The 18,683-nt window shown below is 29.7% G+C and overlaps 1 protein-coding gene and 1 non-coding gene across 2 annotated transcripts; one reads left to right on the forward strand and one right to left on the reverse strand.

Annotated features, from left to right (window-relative positions):
• Positions 590–8,039, forward strand: LOC109362425 (beta-glucosidase 11-like). Its single transcript, XM_019608209.1, has 13 exons — positions 590–850; positions 1,101–1,170; positions 2,366–2,421; positions 2,633–2,708; positions 2,894–2,965; positions 3,079–3,166; positions 3,294–3,561; positions 4,040–4,155; positions 4,324–4,544; positions 5,176–5,207; positions 5,292–5,379; positions 6,470–6,560; positions 7,501–8,039. The coding sequence occupies exons 1-13, from the start codon at positions 734–736 to the stop codon at positions 7,793–7,795; spliced, it is 1,590 nt and encodes a 529-aa protein (XP_019463754.1). The 5' UTR covers positions 590–733; the 3' UTR covers positions 7,796–8,039.
• TRNAA-AGC lies at positions 8,932–9,004 on the reverse strand. Its single transcript has one exon. It is a non-coding gene; the product is annotated as a tRNA-Ala (tRNA).

The following is an 18,683-nucleotide window of genomic DNA, read 5'->3' on the forward strand; positions in this document are numbered from 1 at the left end:
TTATCTCCTCATACAAGGAGATACTCCATTCCCTAAATATAAATAGAGGTGATGATTTGAGTAGGTATAAAAAAGAAAGATAATTTGTATATTTTTACTAAAACTAAGGGGATATTATTGTAATTTTCTCTATAAAAAACTATTATCTTATATCTCTTTCTCATATTTTAAAACAAATATTTATTAGGATTTAATATCTATACAATGATACTATAAGAGTTTTTTACACTGTCAGCAAATTATTCATATTAATTTGTTAACTAAAACAAATGAATGGTGGATAATAACAGTGTAACACAGATTTTAAACTCTATTTATTATCAAGCTTAACTATTATTTACCAACAGGCACCCACCAATGAGTCAATGTTAATATCAAAAGATGAGAGGATGTACAAAAATGAAGTATTGCCTAGGGCTCATTGAATTCATAAATAGACTAAAATATTAAAGTTCTATTCTTGGAAACAAATTAATTGAGAGAGTCACACAGAATAATTAATTCCTTTTCATCTATTCGAGTTAGACCAATAGAATAGATAAGGCTGAATTTCAAGAGGCTCTGGTTCCTCTTTTTCCACATAAATAAAAATAAGCATATGATACACTTTTTCTTTGTGTGGCTTCTTCTTTGTGTGGTTAATAATGTCATATAATGTATGTACAATATACACATATATGGTCTAACACATACTTGGTTCTTCTATGCATAATTGTTAAGAAGAATAATAATAATGTCTTTGAAGGTCTTTGTTCTCATAGTATTGGTTTTACTCCCTTTTGGTGATGCTTTGAGTAGAGATGATTTCCCACCTCACTTCTTGTTTGGTGCATCAGCATCAGCTTATCAGGTTCTCCTCTTCTTCTACATCTCTAGTTTTATATATGAACAATATACTAATAATTTCATGTGTGTATTACTATATACTTGTCGTTTTGGGTGTAACCAAGAGTATCATTTAACTTATGGATAAGAAACTAATTTCTTTCGAGGTCTGTAGTTATTTCTCTAACAAGTGTCACACTTAAGAGTTGAGTCATTGATATTTTGGTCTTTTACTAATAATTCTATTAAACCATGTAATTGGAATTATGTGAAAGGTTGAAGGAGCAGCAAAAGAAGATGGCAGGAAGCCAAGCATATGGGATACCTTCGCCCATGCTGGCAATGGTGCTCTTTCCTAATTTATTTACTCTCATCTATACCTTACTTCTTTCAATTGTGGCATTTTTAATTTTTGGTTTCCTTAATCTCAACTTAAGGATAATGGTTAAATAGTTTTATCAATCAGATTTTTTATTGGATGTTAATTTATATTAATTAATTCAATTAAAATTATTTGTTTCTTAGTTTATATTTCTCTTAAACAATAAAAGTCTATTTGCAAGTTAGGGTTTAGAGGAGAATAAAAAGGAAGATTATAAAATCATATTAGAAGTATATTTTAGACTTTTGAACATTTCTTATCCACAACTCAACTTGTAAACAAATTGTAGTGTTTGTGTATGATAGGAAAATTTTGTCTTCCAAGCATAATGTTGGAAGCATTATTGTTGGGGGGCCAGGAGAGGGTATTCCCACTAGTAGAATGAAATATCTATAAACATAAACAAATAACCATTACCTTTTTCCTGTAATATGTAAAAAATAATCTTTTTACTTTACCCAATAAAACAAATTAATTTATATTCAGCTTTCAGCTAATGTATCTAAACATAAACAGATTATAATCTCACAGTTTATAAACTAAAACTAAAAACTTAAACTATACTAAATGCACACTTAGTTATATTTTATATTTATATTATATCAATTTTTATAACTTAAATTATATGTAAAACCTGAATATAAAAAAAGCAATCTCGAAGGACGAAGGTCCCTGTTTATAGTTTTGTTTGTCTTGTGAAGATTAACTAACTATTACAGTTTTCAAAATATGACATTTCATTTCACCATAATCAAACTGAAATACTGCAAAGATAGCCAACAAATAAAAGGTTTCTAGAAAAGTTAAATACTCTTTCACTTTCATGATGAGAAAATAAATGCTTAGATCATACTTCCTATTATTGCAAAATATTATTTTCAGTAAAAACTGTGTGTTACAATGTTAAATTCTTGCTTTCTTACAGAAAGTTGTTTTATTTACCATAGAAATTTTAGAATAAGTGGTAGCAACATAGTCACACTATGATAGAGATGAGGCTCACATAGGACTAAGCAAATCCCCAATAACCAAGAATGTTTTGAAACAAGTATGTTGCTAAAATTCCTCTAGCTTATTACAAAGTAAAATGGGCATATTGAAAATTCCTCTTAATTACAACCCACTACTGAATTTCCCCATTTCAATTAAATTTTGCAGCAAACAGGTACACAGGCAATGCAGATATTGCATGCGATCAATATCACAAGTACAAGGTTAGTAGATGTGGTATATACATTCACAAGAAGAGTCTTTATATATGTATATACCATGACCCTGTGAATAGCAACTGTCTCATATTTAACATATTTATGAGAGTGGTTTTAACTGATCTGTACCTAAAAATCTTTCTAACATAAAGGTCTTCCTTGTATTTATTTGTATATTATTATTATATAAATATGTATATACATTCATTTCTTGCAGGAAGATGTCCAACTCATGGCCAAAATGGGATTAGATGCATACAGATTTTCCATATCATGGTCAAGACTCATTCCAGGTACAATGCACAAATTTTACAAATGATAAATTCTTCTATGTGAGCATGGACATATAGGGAAATGATTATTCTAGGATAAGAACTAGTCTCTAAAATAATGCCATCATACACTATCTAAAACTTTAGTTTCATGTATAAACTGTCATGTTATTTTGTAGTTGACTTTGATTTGAATGTGTTTACAGATGGTAAAGGGTCAATCAACCCAAAGGGATTACAATATTATAACAAACTTATCAATGAACTAATAAGCCAAGGTTCTTTTGCAAGCTACATTTACCTTTTAACGTTTAATTAACACCTAAGAGAAATTCTTGCAAGTTTCATGCTGATACATATTTATTCTTGTCTATTTTTCTGCACCTTGTAGGAATCCAAGCTCATGTTACATTAGTACACTGGGACCTACCACAAGCACTTGAGGATGAATATGAAGGATGGATGAGCCGAAGAATTGTGTATGGTTCCTAAACTTCAAGTATTTGATTGCATCACCTTATTATGCTAGATATGAGTTCAAACAAATTGCGTCTACCACAAAAGAGAAAAACATTATTTATGTGATTAACATATTACATATTACAGAAAAGACTTCATAGCATATGCAGATGTATGCTTCAGAGAGTTTGGTGATAGAGTTAAATATTGGACCACAGTTAACGAAGGAAATGTGTTTGCAATTGGGGGCTATGATGCTGGATTCGTACCACCTCAACGGTGTTCTCCTTTCTCTACACAATCCTTAATATATAACTGCTCTGGGGGCAATTCCTCAACTGAGCCCTATTTGGTAGCCCATCATATGTTGCTAGCACATGCATCAACAACAAAATTGTATAGAAAAAAGTACCATGTAACACCATTTTTAATTATTAACAATGGAGATTTACAAATAATGTATCAATCAACACGTATGAACCCAATAATGTCCATCCACAAAAAAATGATACTAATTGTTGGGATTAGAGTCCACTATAGGACTGTTGGAGATTTACACATAACAATCTAATAAGCAAGCTTACCATAATATCTTGACTCAAAACCTTAACTCGTTAGACCTAATGGGTCCATCTACCGATAAGGTCTTCAAATTATCCATTCTTAAACGATGTAACAAATTCACACTTTCACTCCAAAACTAGTAAGTCTATCAACATAATTATGAGAATATTATATATGGTGATAATTATGATATTGACCACTTTCACTCCAAAACTAGTAAGTCTATCAACATAATTATGAGAATATTATATATGGTGATAATTATGATATTGACGAGGATAATAATCATTTTATTATTTTGTTTTGAAAACAATCTCTGGTACATGCAGGACAGGCAACATGGATTTATTGGGTTTAATCTCCTTACTTATGGCTTTTTTCCACTAACAAATACTAGTGAAGATATAAGTGCTGCTAAAAGGGCCCAAGACTTCTATCTTGGATGGTAAGTGAGATTTTGGTAGTGATACATGTCTCTAATACATATGTTATGATTATCCTAGTGAAGTATAACTAAACATCCAACATTATATTTTTATTTAATCAACTAAAAACCATATCTCTTTAGGCATTAACTTCTAGACATGATTTCATCTATGCTTTGCTGTTGCAGGTTTCTGAATCCCTTTACTTTTGGAGAGTACCCTGACATAATGAAAAAGAATGTTGGTTCAAGGCTTCCTTTATTTAGCAAAAGTGAATCCAATTTGGTTAAGGACTCAATTGACTTCCTAGGAATAAATTATTACGTCTCATTTTATGTTAAGGACAACCCTGGCAGCCTGCAGATAAAGGATAGAGATTACATGGTAGATATGGGTGTGGAACTTCAACGTATGTGTATGTTATAAGCCAACCATTTTTATTACATAATCAATTCTATATTGAGGTTTAACAAGTAACTTATATGTTAGTATCTCTTTATTCCATGAGATCTCCTCCTAAACACTATGAACTTGGCTTTTTTCTACATGGAATAATTTTCTCTTCATTTTATATGCTGCCATAGTAAGTTTCAGGGTTTTAGTTACACTTCACAACCTCAATATATTTCACAATATTATGGTTTCAGGTATCTCTGTAATGGCATTGAGAGCACACTTGTGGTCATATCAGTTGCTTTTTCTCTCAATTTTCAACAATTGTTGTAAACACAAGATAACCACAATTTATAATAGTGGTTTACTGAAATTTATTTTACATGAAAACATGTATAGACCCTACCCTAGTATACAAATGCAATATGCTCTTAATATTCAAATCCAAGATTGAGTTTCCTAAATGAGACAATCATTTTCATTTTCTTTCTTACGTCTATCTATTACATCTGTCTTTCCTAACATTATCAGTAGCGCTATTTGTTGATAACTCAAGTCTATACTTCTATCTTGACTCTTTTACACACTTGTTTTATCTTCAAGTTTTGAGGAACTGAGACAACTATTTATGTTGTTTCCGGTTGTAGCTGTCTTTGAAAATGGTACAACTACAGATCAGGTAAGAATAGAGTAGGAATATGGTGTTGTTCTTATTATTCTTTAAGGCATAGGGATGTTTACACTAACTACCTTGTTAGTTTAGTTTCCAATTGTACCCTGGACATTGCATGGCTTGCTTGACTCATTAAGGAACACTTACGGAAATATGCCAATTTACATTCATGAAAATGGTATGCATTTCTATCTCTCGTCTCCCTCAAAACAATATAATTTTACTTTTTTTTTTATTGATAACATATATCTATCTATCTTTGGATTTGGATATTAATAGATGGATGGAAAGTTATCCATCAATTCATATAAACTATTTAAACTATATTTTAAGTTATCAAATTCATCCATATTCAAACTTAATTGATGAATTTCAATCCATTCAATTCATCTATGACTTCATTTATATGGATTTGGATAGATGAATATCTAATCCATTTGATTGTTTTTATTGGAATTAAAAACACTATTAAAAAAAATCATTATTATAAAAACTAATATCTTGATAGAACATTTTTTTAAAAATTATCTTTTAAAAAAACACTTTTTATGAAAGCACTTTTAAGAATAATTTTTTTAAAAGTGATTTTTTTCATAAAAGGAAACCGATTTTTTGAATTTTTAAATATTTTTTTTTGCCATATTCTACAAGCATGCAACATTTAAAGTTCTATGTGTACATTTTAAAAAAAATACTTATAGAATTATGTATTGTTAATATAAAAATTTATATATAATTGCTATATTATCTACCATTCATTTGGATTACTTTTTTGAAAAATCAATGTTACTTAAATATAAATAGTGGACGATGCAGTGACAGTGTATAAAACTCATACACGGTTAGTGCCTACATCTTTTCTCATACTTATATATGTTGTGTAATTAAGAATAAACTTTTAATATTAACTATATACACATATCCTATAATTGATAATAATTTAATAAAATATTAAAAGTGAGAGTGACAATGATAAATGAATTTGCTTGAATTTAATTTTCTTGAATATTAAATGAAATTGAAAATTAAAGAATGTCATTTTTGAATTTTTGTTTTTTGGATGGACCGATATCTATTCAAATGAATATTATCTATGAGTGTCCATTGGATATAATAGATGGAAATGAATCCATCCATTACTATAGTTATCCGTCGAAATCATTCATTTAAATCCATAGCTCTAGTAGATGAATTTGAATGAATTTAATTTTCTTAGATTTAGATGAATTATAGATTGTGTTGGATATGATAATCCTTTAACTTCACAGGTCAACAAACACATTGGAATTCATCATTGGAAGATTGGTCAAGGGTGAAGTGCTTGCATGATTACATTGGGAGCATACCTAATATACTGAGGTACTTTTATTTTTCACTCTCAAGCACATTACATTGCAGTCATGGTTACATTGCGTTTAATGGAATTGTAGAAAATTGTGAATATATGCTGTTGATGGATCTATTATTTCAGTTGCAATGCCATTTTGGGAACTCCTAAACCACAATATTGTAACTATAATTGTGATATTGGGTGTAATTTAAAACACTGTTGTCTTAAAATGAGAGGGTGACACTTTAGATAGTAACTATGAGTTTATAATCAATTATGAGAAAATGTTTTTAAAATTTCATTAGATGCATGCATTTCATAACAAAGTATACATGTGTTCTAATGAGGGGAGGAGGCAAGATTTTTAAGCAAGACTAAGAAACATATAAGCTAATAGAAAATTGTAACTATCACATGTACATTGTATATATAATAAATCTGATATGCAACTTGTACAATATAGTAAATCATTAGCATTGTCATGGAGTAGAAATTGATGGAGTAGAAATCTGATATGCAAGTTCTATGTTGTGCTAATAATTTTTTTTAATGGAGTAGAAATTATAAATTATGATATTCATGGTAAAAATTTTACCAAACCTCCACTCAATAAATAATCATGTAATCAACTAGAAAATTGTTGTTTTTGTTATTTAAGTAAACAAATAATTGGCTAGATGAAGAGAAAGTCATGAAAAAAACAAGGGATAGTTTTTATGGGTTTTCTAATAGATAAAAGTTGGGTATTAAAATATAACTAGGTTAAAGATAAGATGTGAGCATAAACATTCTATACTTGCTACTATCACTCAATTTTCTCATCAATGGTTGTGATCCTGTACTTACATCAAAGGTGTACTCTCACTTTATTGAAGCCAAATACAACTTAACAAGATCTTCATTTTAGTATTTCCTTCTTCATATTTTCTATGCTGACCATCTTTTCCATTATTCTTGTCACATTGAAAGGAATGGAGTAAATGTAAGAGGTTATTTTGTATGGTCATTCTTGGATGTGTTCGAATTACTAGCAGGATATGAATCAAGTTTTGGGTTACATTACATAGATCTGAATGATCCAACATTGAGGAGACAACCTAAGCTCTCTGCTGTTTGGTACTCTAATTTTCTGAATGGAAGGATTATGGACCCAATGATCACCATGGAAGTTCAGAAGAAGAACCCATCTGTGGTTCTTTCAACTTTTGTTTCCAACAATCCCATACTGCAGAAGGTGCAACTTAAAGCAAACAATTCTTGTTAAAATTGATGTCTCTTTCAATATCTTTTATATCACCATTTGCTATTTTTATGTGCCAATATATGTTGTTTTCTATAGTTCATTCTTATAATGATAAAACATGTACAAGAAGACGTGTTTGATGAAATCTAGTGAAGTTAATTTAGAGTGCTCATTATTGCTCATTCTGCATCACTTTTGGTCTTCCTTGGTATGGCTTAGGACTTAAGAGGATATTAAAATAGAATAAAGATTGACTTTGTCGTGATATAACTAGTAGAGAAAAAAATGTATACAGTGTAGTATGAGTTTGGGGAATGTGAATCTAAGTAGCCTTGTCCAATATATACAAACATTGTTTCTATATTTTTTTTGGTACTACTAAGATTATCTCTCACTTTTTAGTTAAGAGATTAATCCATTTTGGGATTGTAACTATCTCTCCCAACAAATATTACTCATAGGAATCAACCTCCTCTCAATCTTGAGGATCTAGTGAGATCTTACAATTGTTTAAGTTAAATTAGTTTGGAGCTCAATTTTGCATTTATATTACAATTTGAAGACTAATTTGTTAATAACCTAAAATGGACTGAAACAATGGTTTATCCAATAGGAATATAATTCATATTTAAAAATGATATAGCATGATCTTATCATTAACTTCAATGAGCCTTTCCATTCAAAAGGTTTCAAAGACATAACCATTGATTCAGTTGCATAAAAGACAAAATGCAAGTGTCATTCAAGTCGATAATGGTATAAGTGTAATATGCGTGCCATTAGCAATAATAATTAAGGAATAGTAGTATCCTTCATTGAACTAATTTTTTCGTTTGCTAGCAGTATTGGAAATGGAAAATATATGTATTTATCCTTTAATTTATCTTTTATATATAGACTATCATGTTTAAAATACTACAGCTAAAATCAAACTAGAAATAAATCACTGTGAAATATAAATTAATCAAATGACGAAGCAAGAATTTCGAAGAAGAAGTGATAAGAAAGAAGAGGAAGAGAAGATGGCATGGATTTAGATTAGATTTATTATAGATATAGGTATTCTCTCATCTAATGCATGCATTTTGCCAAAATTTCTCTGCCCACTGTTTGGTTTATAAGGATATCATCAGAAAATGAAACAAAACTAAAAACAGTGGAGATGCGGGGTATCGATCCCCGTACCTCTCGCATGCTAAGCGAGCGCTCTACCATCTGAGCTACATCCCCAATTGTTGTTAAACGTTTTCCTTTTAATAATATATATATTAATGTAATATCACGTCAGCCCTGTCTCCACTCCTCCAAATTCAATTCATTTAGTCTCTAAAAAATTTCAAGTAACATTTTCATCATCAATAAATTCAACATCAAATTACATTAGTCTTTCTGTTATCTTAACTCCGTTAATGTAACATATTTATCTACTTGGCATATTAAGTGTTGACATGATATTTTTTAAATAGTCCTACGTATACAAGTTGTCATGTAATCAAACCGTAGTTTTTTTTTTTTTAATTTTCCTCTCACAAATTGTTTTTCTATAATAATATTTGTAAATAAAAAATATTTTTTAATAAAAAGTTTTAATAAATTTTTTAAAAAACAAATTTTGTTATAAATTTTTTAATAAAATAAAATACTTTTTTTAATAAAATAAACTTTTTTATAAACTTTTTAAAAATAAAATAACTTTTTTTATAAACTTTTTAAAAATAAAATATTCTCTTTATCTTCTCCACCACATCTTCTCCACCACATCTTCTCCATAATCTCATCCAAATCTTCCATCTTATCAACATCTTCACCTCTTTCTTTCCACATTATATTTATTTATTATTCATTTTGCAATCAATAGAGAAAAGGGTACAAGGAAGTGAATTGGGATGATAAGGAAGTGTATGGTTCCTACATGGTTAGCTTTTGCCCTCAGGAATCAGGATCTATTCGTCAACACGCCTAGTGATCCAAGTCCGTTTCATTATGATTATAGTTGAATCATGGACAATAGAACATAATGCATAACACTGTAGTGGCTAAAATTTATCCAGGTTCTACTTACTTGGAACATACATTGAACAAAATGTATATTCCCAATAAAAATATCAACTTTCAATGGCCCCAATTTTCTATCCCCTCTCTCTCTCTCTCATCACCAACTATTCTTTCACTCTCATCCATGTAATAATATATACATATCCTGGATCTTCTTCTTCCTCCTCGTAGATCTCATATTCTTACTCTTTTTTTCTAGTCTCCAACTTGGTTTTTTGTGTGCAGTTTTTGCCTATAATTTTATCAAAAGTTGTTTTCCCTTAATTCACTACGCAGATATTGTAATAAGCAGCGGCCATTCAACAACAGAATTTTGAACGAAGCTGTTGAAAATGAGGTGGAAGAACATCAATAGTGCATAATAAAACAATCACTGTCAATTTGTGTTAACTTCAACGGCGCATAATAAAACAATCGCTGTCAATTTGTGTAACTTCAACAGCACATTCTTGACAATGCGCTGTTGAACATCAGTAACGTTAGTCCTGACTTGAATGATTTATTTTTAACAGCGTATTTGATATAAAGCGTTGTTGATGAGACTATTTAAGGAAGTGTGGTTGAAGATTACATAGTAACCGCACTTGCTTAATTATGCGCAGTTGATTTTTTACGACTTTTTAAGCGTCCGAGAAATTAATGGTGGAGTAGTAATGCGTTTCGTCGTTTATTGAAATATTAATGGTTGAGTGGTTATGCATTTCTTGGTTGTTGAAATATTAATGGTTGAGTGATTATACCTCTCTTCGTTTGTTGAAATATTAATGGTTGTTCATCTATAAATATTGTGGTTCACTCAATATTCTAATTCATCATTTAGCTGCTTAGAGCCTAAGAGTACGTGTTTCTATAAGAGTATGTGAAGATAGGAGGAAGAAAACACAAAGTAGTAAAAAAAAAAGCAATACTTCAAAGAGTGAAAAAGGGAATAAACACCCTGATTTGTATAGAGGAGTCGAGGAAAAAATTGTGCTTCTGTTTCAGAATCATATCAAAGAGGTTTTTAACTAAGTTTTGATTTCAGAAGGAAGCTGACTGTTATACAAGATTTGCGTGAGATGAAACAATTGAAAGCAAATAAAAGGAAAAAGGGAAATGAATTATTTAATTCATTGAGTTCTTTCAATTTTTATTTATCTCTTTCAATTATTTTCCTTCATCACCTACACCAATTCTTAAAGTTCATTGATTTCTCTCATTCGATTTTCATGGGAAAAAGACATAGATTTTAAAAGGAAATCAATGAACTGTTGTACAATATTTGTGTAGAGGAAAAAATTGTGGACAAAATTATTTTCTCATCTACCAAATTATTTAATTCAAAATATTCGTATGTAACAAATAATTTTGCCTCTCTGAATGAATAATAAAACAATTATTTTGGATGTTATTTTTTGTTAATTATTTGAATGATTATTCTCTTTAATATTTTTGCATTGTTCCATATTAATAAACACAATAAACAAATTATCAATACTTAATAAATACAAAAACAAATTAACAAAATGTAATGTTTAATATTTTATCTAGTTTCGTATTAATAAACACAATTATATAGTAATAATCTACTTCATCACAACTTCATGTTAATTTAAGTAAATTCATGTTCTATAAATATTTTCCAATTATGTAAAATGTTAATTTAATCGCGCATAAATACGAATACACTGTTAATTCAAAAAATGAGTTCAGTTTAACAGCGTATTAATTCAGACGCCAAAAAGGATGTCTATTACTTATGAGAGTTTGAAGTTTTTTGCTCTCAATTTTGCCAGTTTAGAAACACTTGCACTTCTCAGTTGTGATGTATTTAACACTGATTTTATTCTTATGATTATAAATTATATGGTGGTGATTTTAATTTCAGTTTCTATTAATCTGGTGATGTTACTGTTTGATATGAAATCAGTTTTTCTTTTAACTTTCGGATGATGTAATAACTTAATTGGTAATTTTAAGTGTTTAACTATTCAATAATTTTAACATGATTCTCTACTTTAAGTTACATGTTATAATCAAGTTCAGTAGTAGGCTATGGTATTAGAGCTATTTACTTCCGGTTTTGCTTGCCCTTTTTACGAGCTTTGCTCTGATACAAATTGCATATTGGTGTTATGTTAACGAAACAAGTTGGCAGTTGAAATGAGGGATTAATAGTTTGATGTTGGGTTTGTAAATGAGGGATGATGAGTTAGTGTGAGAATGAAAGAGGTGAAGATGATGATAAGGTGGATGATTTGGATGAGATTATGGAGAAGAAGATGTGGGGGAGAAGATGAAAAGAAGAAATAAGAAAATAACTATAATAAAAAATTTAATTTTTTAATTAATATTTTTATTTTTATTTAAATATATTACTTTTAAAAACGAGTCGTTTTTTATGGGAAAAATAAAAAAATTTCTACTTAATAACATGACAACTTGTACACATAGAACCATTTAGTAGATATCACGTCAACACTTAATATGCCACAAATCTGTTATAGCCAATGAAACCAAGATGACGGAAGGACAAACGTGACTCGACGCTAAATTTGTGGGGACAAAAAGATCACTTACATTTTTTAGGGACTAAATTGATACCCACAAAAAAGATAACGGACCAAAATGGATAACTACCCATCATTTATGTGTTCTTTTTTAGCTTCCATTCCAACATCGTCTTTGTTCCACAAACATCTTTGGCTATCACAATGTAGTGAATATTGGACTAACATGTGTCTTTCTTTTAGTATTTTTGTAGTTGATTATTTTGTATTTGGTTTCCAGCTTTAAGTATTTCCTTTAGTATTTGTATGCCAATTTTCTATTGTGCATTCGTCTTAGCCAATAAGATAAGATAAAATTTTATTGTCCACATTATTCATGAATTCATATCTTTTCTATTTCCCTAATAATCATAGAGGATCTCATACCTTAAATAATTTATCTTCCCTCATCAGATGTTGTTATTAACCTCTCGGTTATTTATAATTTCATGTTTAAGTGGAGGTAACTCTAATAATGTTAGATATAAATTTTTGTATAACTAACATTATCCTTAATTGATGGTGACTCTGATAATATTAGATATAAATTTTTGTATAACTAATTATATCTCCTTATCTTTTCGACAAGTATGGGTCACACAAAGTGAACATTCGATAGTTGACATAGACTAACACATTGTTGATATTGTTAGATAGAGTGAAATAGAATCAAGTGAAGATTTATCCTCAATTATAAACTAGAGAAATGTAACTTGTCATGTTTCCATTAAAAGATGGAGCCATCTTTGAGTAGTATATATTTTTAATCGACATGACAAAATTATTCATAATCCACAATCCATTCAAATTTAATAAAATTAAATTCATCTTAATTCATTCATTAAAGCTATTAGATTAAAATGGATAAAATCTAATAGATAGTTTTAACAATGGATGAGTTCAAATTCAATGAATATCTATAAATACAACAATGTTTCATTGAATGTAAATTTGAATTATGAAATGAGTTGTTGGCAAATTTACGGAATAAGTGTACTTTGACTTTGTAATTACCATAGTAGTGTAACTTTTTTGTTTATTACTAAAGTAGTGTAAAATTGTAGAAATCGTCAACATCCAAGGCGTTTTCCTTGTTTTTGTCTCACCCTCACCTAAATCGTCACCCACATAAGAGGTTTATTTTTTTATTCAATTTGTACAGAAATAGTCTACCATGTAGGCGTTTTTGGTTTTTATTTATTTATTTCCAGGAGCAAAATCGTTGGTGATGTAGGAGTTTTATTTTTTTAATCAGAAAGTACATAAATCGTCGTTGGTCACGTTGGAGTTTTTGGTATTTTTTTAAATTTCCATAGCAAAGTCGTTGATGCCATTGGAGTTTTTGATATTTATTTTTTTGTAATTTCCATGGCAAAGTTAAATTTTTGGTAATTTACTACAATTTCTTTTAATAAAGTCGGTATTGATAGTATTATAATAATAATAACATTAAATAAAGAAATATTAAAGAATGAATTTAATGTATAATTTAAATAAATAACCTTGGTATTAGTAGTATTTATAATAGAATCAATAACATTAAATAAATAATTTAATGTATAATTTGAAATAATAACATTAAATAAAGAATTTACCATATTTGATATTAGTTCATCCTAAATCAACTCTTATATACTAAACAGGAGACTCCAACAATCTCACAATATAACATTCTCTCATTCACTGTCAAGAAATGATTTCCTCTTTTTACGTTCCAATCAAATAAATTTTAAAATTTGTAAATCTACAATTTAAATTATAATAACTGTACTAAATTTAAATCATGCAAATGTAGCCTAACCATAAATCGTCAACAACATTGACGATGTGTAAACGATCTACTATTTTTTTAAACAACCTAAAAAGAAAGGAAAATCGTCATTGACAAAGACGATTCTTATGGCACCAACGATTTTGCCATGGAAATTAAAAAAAAATAATCAAAAACTCCAATGGCACCAACGACTTTGCCATGGAAATTAAAAAAAAAATACCAAAAACTCCAATGTGACCAACGATTTATGTACTTTCTGATTAAAAAAATAAAACTCCTACATCACCAACGATTTTGCTCCTGGAAATAAAAAAAAAAACCAAAAACACCTACATGGTAGACGATTTCTGTACAAAATGAATAAAAAAATAAACCTCCTATGTGGGTGACGATTTAGGTGAGGGTGAGACAAAAAAGTAAAGGGAAAACGCCTTGGCTGTTGACGATTTCTACAATTTTACACTACTTTGGTAATGAACAAAAAAGTTACACTACTATGGTAATTACAAAGTCAAAGTACACTATTCCATAAATTTGCCATGAGTTGTTTGTTGCTTTACTTAACATTTAATATGACGTGATCGTGGACTATGGTTTGGACATAGTCAATAATGTCTAGATTTTCAACTAATTTCCAGATTTAAAAAATATTAAAATTAATTATTTGTAAAAATGTTTTATTACAATAATAATCATTGAAATGATTATTATTTTAAATAATACTTTGTTAAACATGCTTTTATTTCAAATTAAAAAACAAATGGATTGGATATACATTCATCAAATCTATTGAAATGAATTCATGGATAGATTAGATGAATTGAAATATATCTATTTAGTTTGGATATCAATGGATTGATTAATTTAAAAATATGTTTTAATGGTTTTAAATGGATTGATTAATTTAAAAATATGTTTTAATGGATTTAAATGGATTGATGAATGACTTTTCATCCATTCATTAGGATCGAAATCTAAATTCATCCAAATTTATCCATTTGTCACTGCTAACCGACAAATAGGAGTAAAAATCCTACCCTGGTGTCACAAGCAAGTGTAGAGTTAAGGGTTGTCGTATTCACAAAGACTTGCTAAATCTAGCCTTTCAACAATTAAATTACTATTCTAAATTGGTTTTTAAATGGGTTTTCAAAGTTGATTTGATGACACAAAATAATTCAAATGTAATACAAGGATAAAGGGAGCTGGGATTGAGGTTTATTCTCGCTATCCATATACACATGATTTAGTATACAACTTCAATTCGTAATGATAACTCCATACAAATAACCTCAATAATACAAAAAGCTAATGCATTGGTCAACTTAGCAACTTATGCAATAAAGCTCCAAGTCTAACAACTTAATTCCATAAGATTATGAAATATGACTTGCAAAATCATACCTCTTTGTCTAGTAATCCATGCATAAAAATTGAGTTAAAAATGCAACACCTCAATTACATTAGTCACTAATGTCTTGAGTCTATGCTAATACTTTACTAAAGATAGTTTTATCTCTAGTAACTATAATAATAAAATTCTATTTTATGAACATTCAAACACACCTCTATATCTAGTAGTCTATACATTGTATGTCTAGTAATCTATGATAAAATATATCAATTGCTGAGTTACACAAGTTCAAAATTATGCATATATGATACTAATATTCTATTCTAAATTCATGCATTATGTTTGCGAAAACTAAAGCAAATATTATGCAGAACTCAAATATAACCAAAACTTCATGAACATTATATCAATAAATCAACAGTGCATATACATCAAGATTGTATTACATTCAATCCCTTAAAGAGAGTGCTTAGCTACTCATGTTCATATAATGCAAGCAAGATAAGGTCAATACACAACTCATAGGGTGGTAGAACCACTCACAAATGAGCATAGCGCTTACACTTAGTTCCCACAATCTAAGTTATCTAAACCCCCTAAAAAATCCAAAAATATGTATTAAAAATCAATATTATAAACCGTATATAATTTGGATCGAGTTGAAAGTCTTTAAATACTGTTTAGATGTTGTCTTTGGCGCTCAAAAAATCGGATGTGCGCTGGGCACACCTCCAACATGACGTTTCAGCACACCAACTTGCATTGGACGAACCTTTGTGCGCTCAACACACCACCCATTGCGCTGAGCGCAAGTAGGTGCACTAAGTGTAGACGAAACATTGGCAAAATGTTGATTTTCACTAGTATTTGCGCTCAGCACGAAAACCTACTCTAATGCATCGAGTTTTGCTTATTTCACTGATCCCACAGTTCATGTTAAAGATACATCAATTAGGAACAACATATCTAAAATTCAGCTGGATCCAACGGTTAGCGAATGAGTTAACGCGATGTTACTCTGACTAGTAATGGTTGAATTCTTATTTTGTCTGGAACTTATCTTTTTGCAATTCTTCTTCCAGATTAAGCCTACAAAACACTTCAAAGGTGAGACTTGATAATTTTAACAAGTTTTAATCATCTATTAGTATAATTTCATTCATTAGAGTTGGCTAAATAGTTAAAGTTTCGTAAAAAGAGTATATAAATTAAAATATGATCAATTTGGCATTTAACCACTATCCTCAACTTATAACCTTGTATGTGCTCAAACAATAGTCCAAGCTCGTATTTTTCGGAAATGTGCTTGGGTTTTGAAATAGGACTTACACATTAAGATTCATTGCATGCACTTAAGAACATGTTATTCACACAAGTAGACAAGTACACTAAGGAATTTAAAACTCAATCAAGGTATGATATCTAATTCGTGCAAGTCTTTCTTAGCTACATACTCATTTTGAAACTTCATTATTTTAAAAATTATTATGTCAATAAATCGGGAAGTATGAACTCTCAAGTGTTTACAGTGTTTGAAGTGTATATTTCTCACAAGCTTGCAATATTCAAGCAACAAAGTCAATTTTTAGTATTATCTTATGATTAATCAAGAATGATGGATGATATGAATCACTAAGGTCCTTCAAGGTTTCAATGTGGTTAGACTACAAAAGACATGTTTTTTTGGGTACAAAGATATTCTAATAGTCTAAGATAGCATATTCAAACTTTATGTATCACTTCTACTTATACTAAAAGCTATTTTTGTTTTCCCTTTTCTTTCATTTCTTCACCACTCATCTTTTTTTATTTTACTCTTTTGTAGAGTTTTTCTTTTTGACTCATAAGATGAGTGGTGGTTAAACCACTTATTTTTCCACTTTTTCCACTATCAACTTAGATTATTTAGAGATGCAAACAAAATCAACAATGCAAGATATTACACATTTTCAAAAGTTTCATATAAAGTGTATAGCTCAATACTCATAATCACTCAACTCACTCATACAACCTCCTAATTTAAGGCAACTTCATCTTATCATGTTGAAGTTCATAAGAGTTATAGTGACTAAGATGACTTAACACAATTAGTAGCATACATTTAATAAACATCGTATTCCTTAAGCACTCAACTCGTCAAGCAATATACAAGTTAATTCATGCAGACCAATCAATTAAGAAGCCAAATTTCAGAACATAAGGACAACCCACGCATGTTAATGAACAACAAATAAATTGAAAAAGATACTATATAAATTTGCTAAGCTTTCCATTTTAGGCCAAACTCACTTCCTCCATGGAGTTTGGACTGTCCTTAGTCCATGAAAAGTAAGCTCTGATATGCACAATAACACACAACAAACTACAAAATACAAAAAACAGAAGCAAAGTAAAATAGTAAACATTGGGTTGCCTCACAGGAAGCGATTCTTTAACATCACTAGCTTGACGTTAGTTCTTGATGTTAGTGATCACGAAGCTGAATCAACCATTGCAGTAGACATTAACATGTCAATATCATTGTTTTATAGTGTTAAATCATTTTCAGAAGGAGTCACTAGTCTTGATTGGTTTAATCATTATATTTATGCCCCTACGACTCATATATAGTTACCAACTCTTGTAAAAGATGGTGAATGGTAATGAAGTGATCATTGACATTAACTTTATGTTCTAAGTAACTATGAAAAAAACATGGACTAATCAACTTAGTAGTGTCAACTAACTTTATCTCCACACTTTTACCTTTTGAGTCTACAACCTTCGGGATGGGAGGTTGGTACTTAATATTAACTAGTGTTGTAAGCGGTTCCTCTAGTTGAGAAACTTGAGATTGACTCAAGTGCATGGTTATTACACCTACTTGAGTTATCAAGTTCCTCAACAAAACACCAGTTCTCCTTTGATTCTCCATGGTTAGCTCTATGAATTGTTGGAGGGTGTCTTCGAGTTTGTGTGTTCTGTCTAGGTAAGAATCCTCCATGTAATGCATCTCTCTCGTAAAGGATATTGGGAAATACATGGTTGAATGTTCACCATAGCAGACTTCACAAGTCACCCTCGGTTAGAATATGGTCATTTGTCAATTGAGTATTTTCAACTGCTTTGAGAGAGCCCATTTTTGGGTTAAAAGCTCAGCATGAGCTAATGAGTCTTGAACAAACATCTGATAATCCATGTTGAACCACAACTTTTAGA

This window comes from Lupinus angustifolius, chromosome LG12, assembly GCF_001865875.1.
Source record: "Lupinus angustifolius cultivar Tanjil chromosome LG12, LupAngTanjil_v1.0, whole genome shotgun sequence".
In the NCBI taxonomy this organism is placed as follows: domain Eukaryota; kingdom Viridiplantae; phylum Streptophyta; class Magnoliopsida; order Fabales; family Fabaceae; genus Lupinus; species Lupinus angustifolius.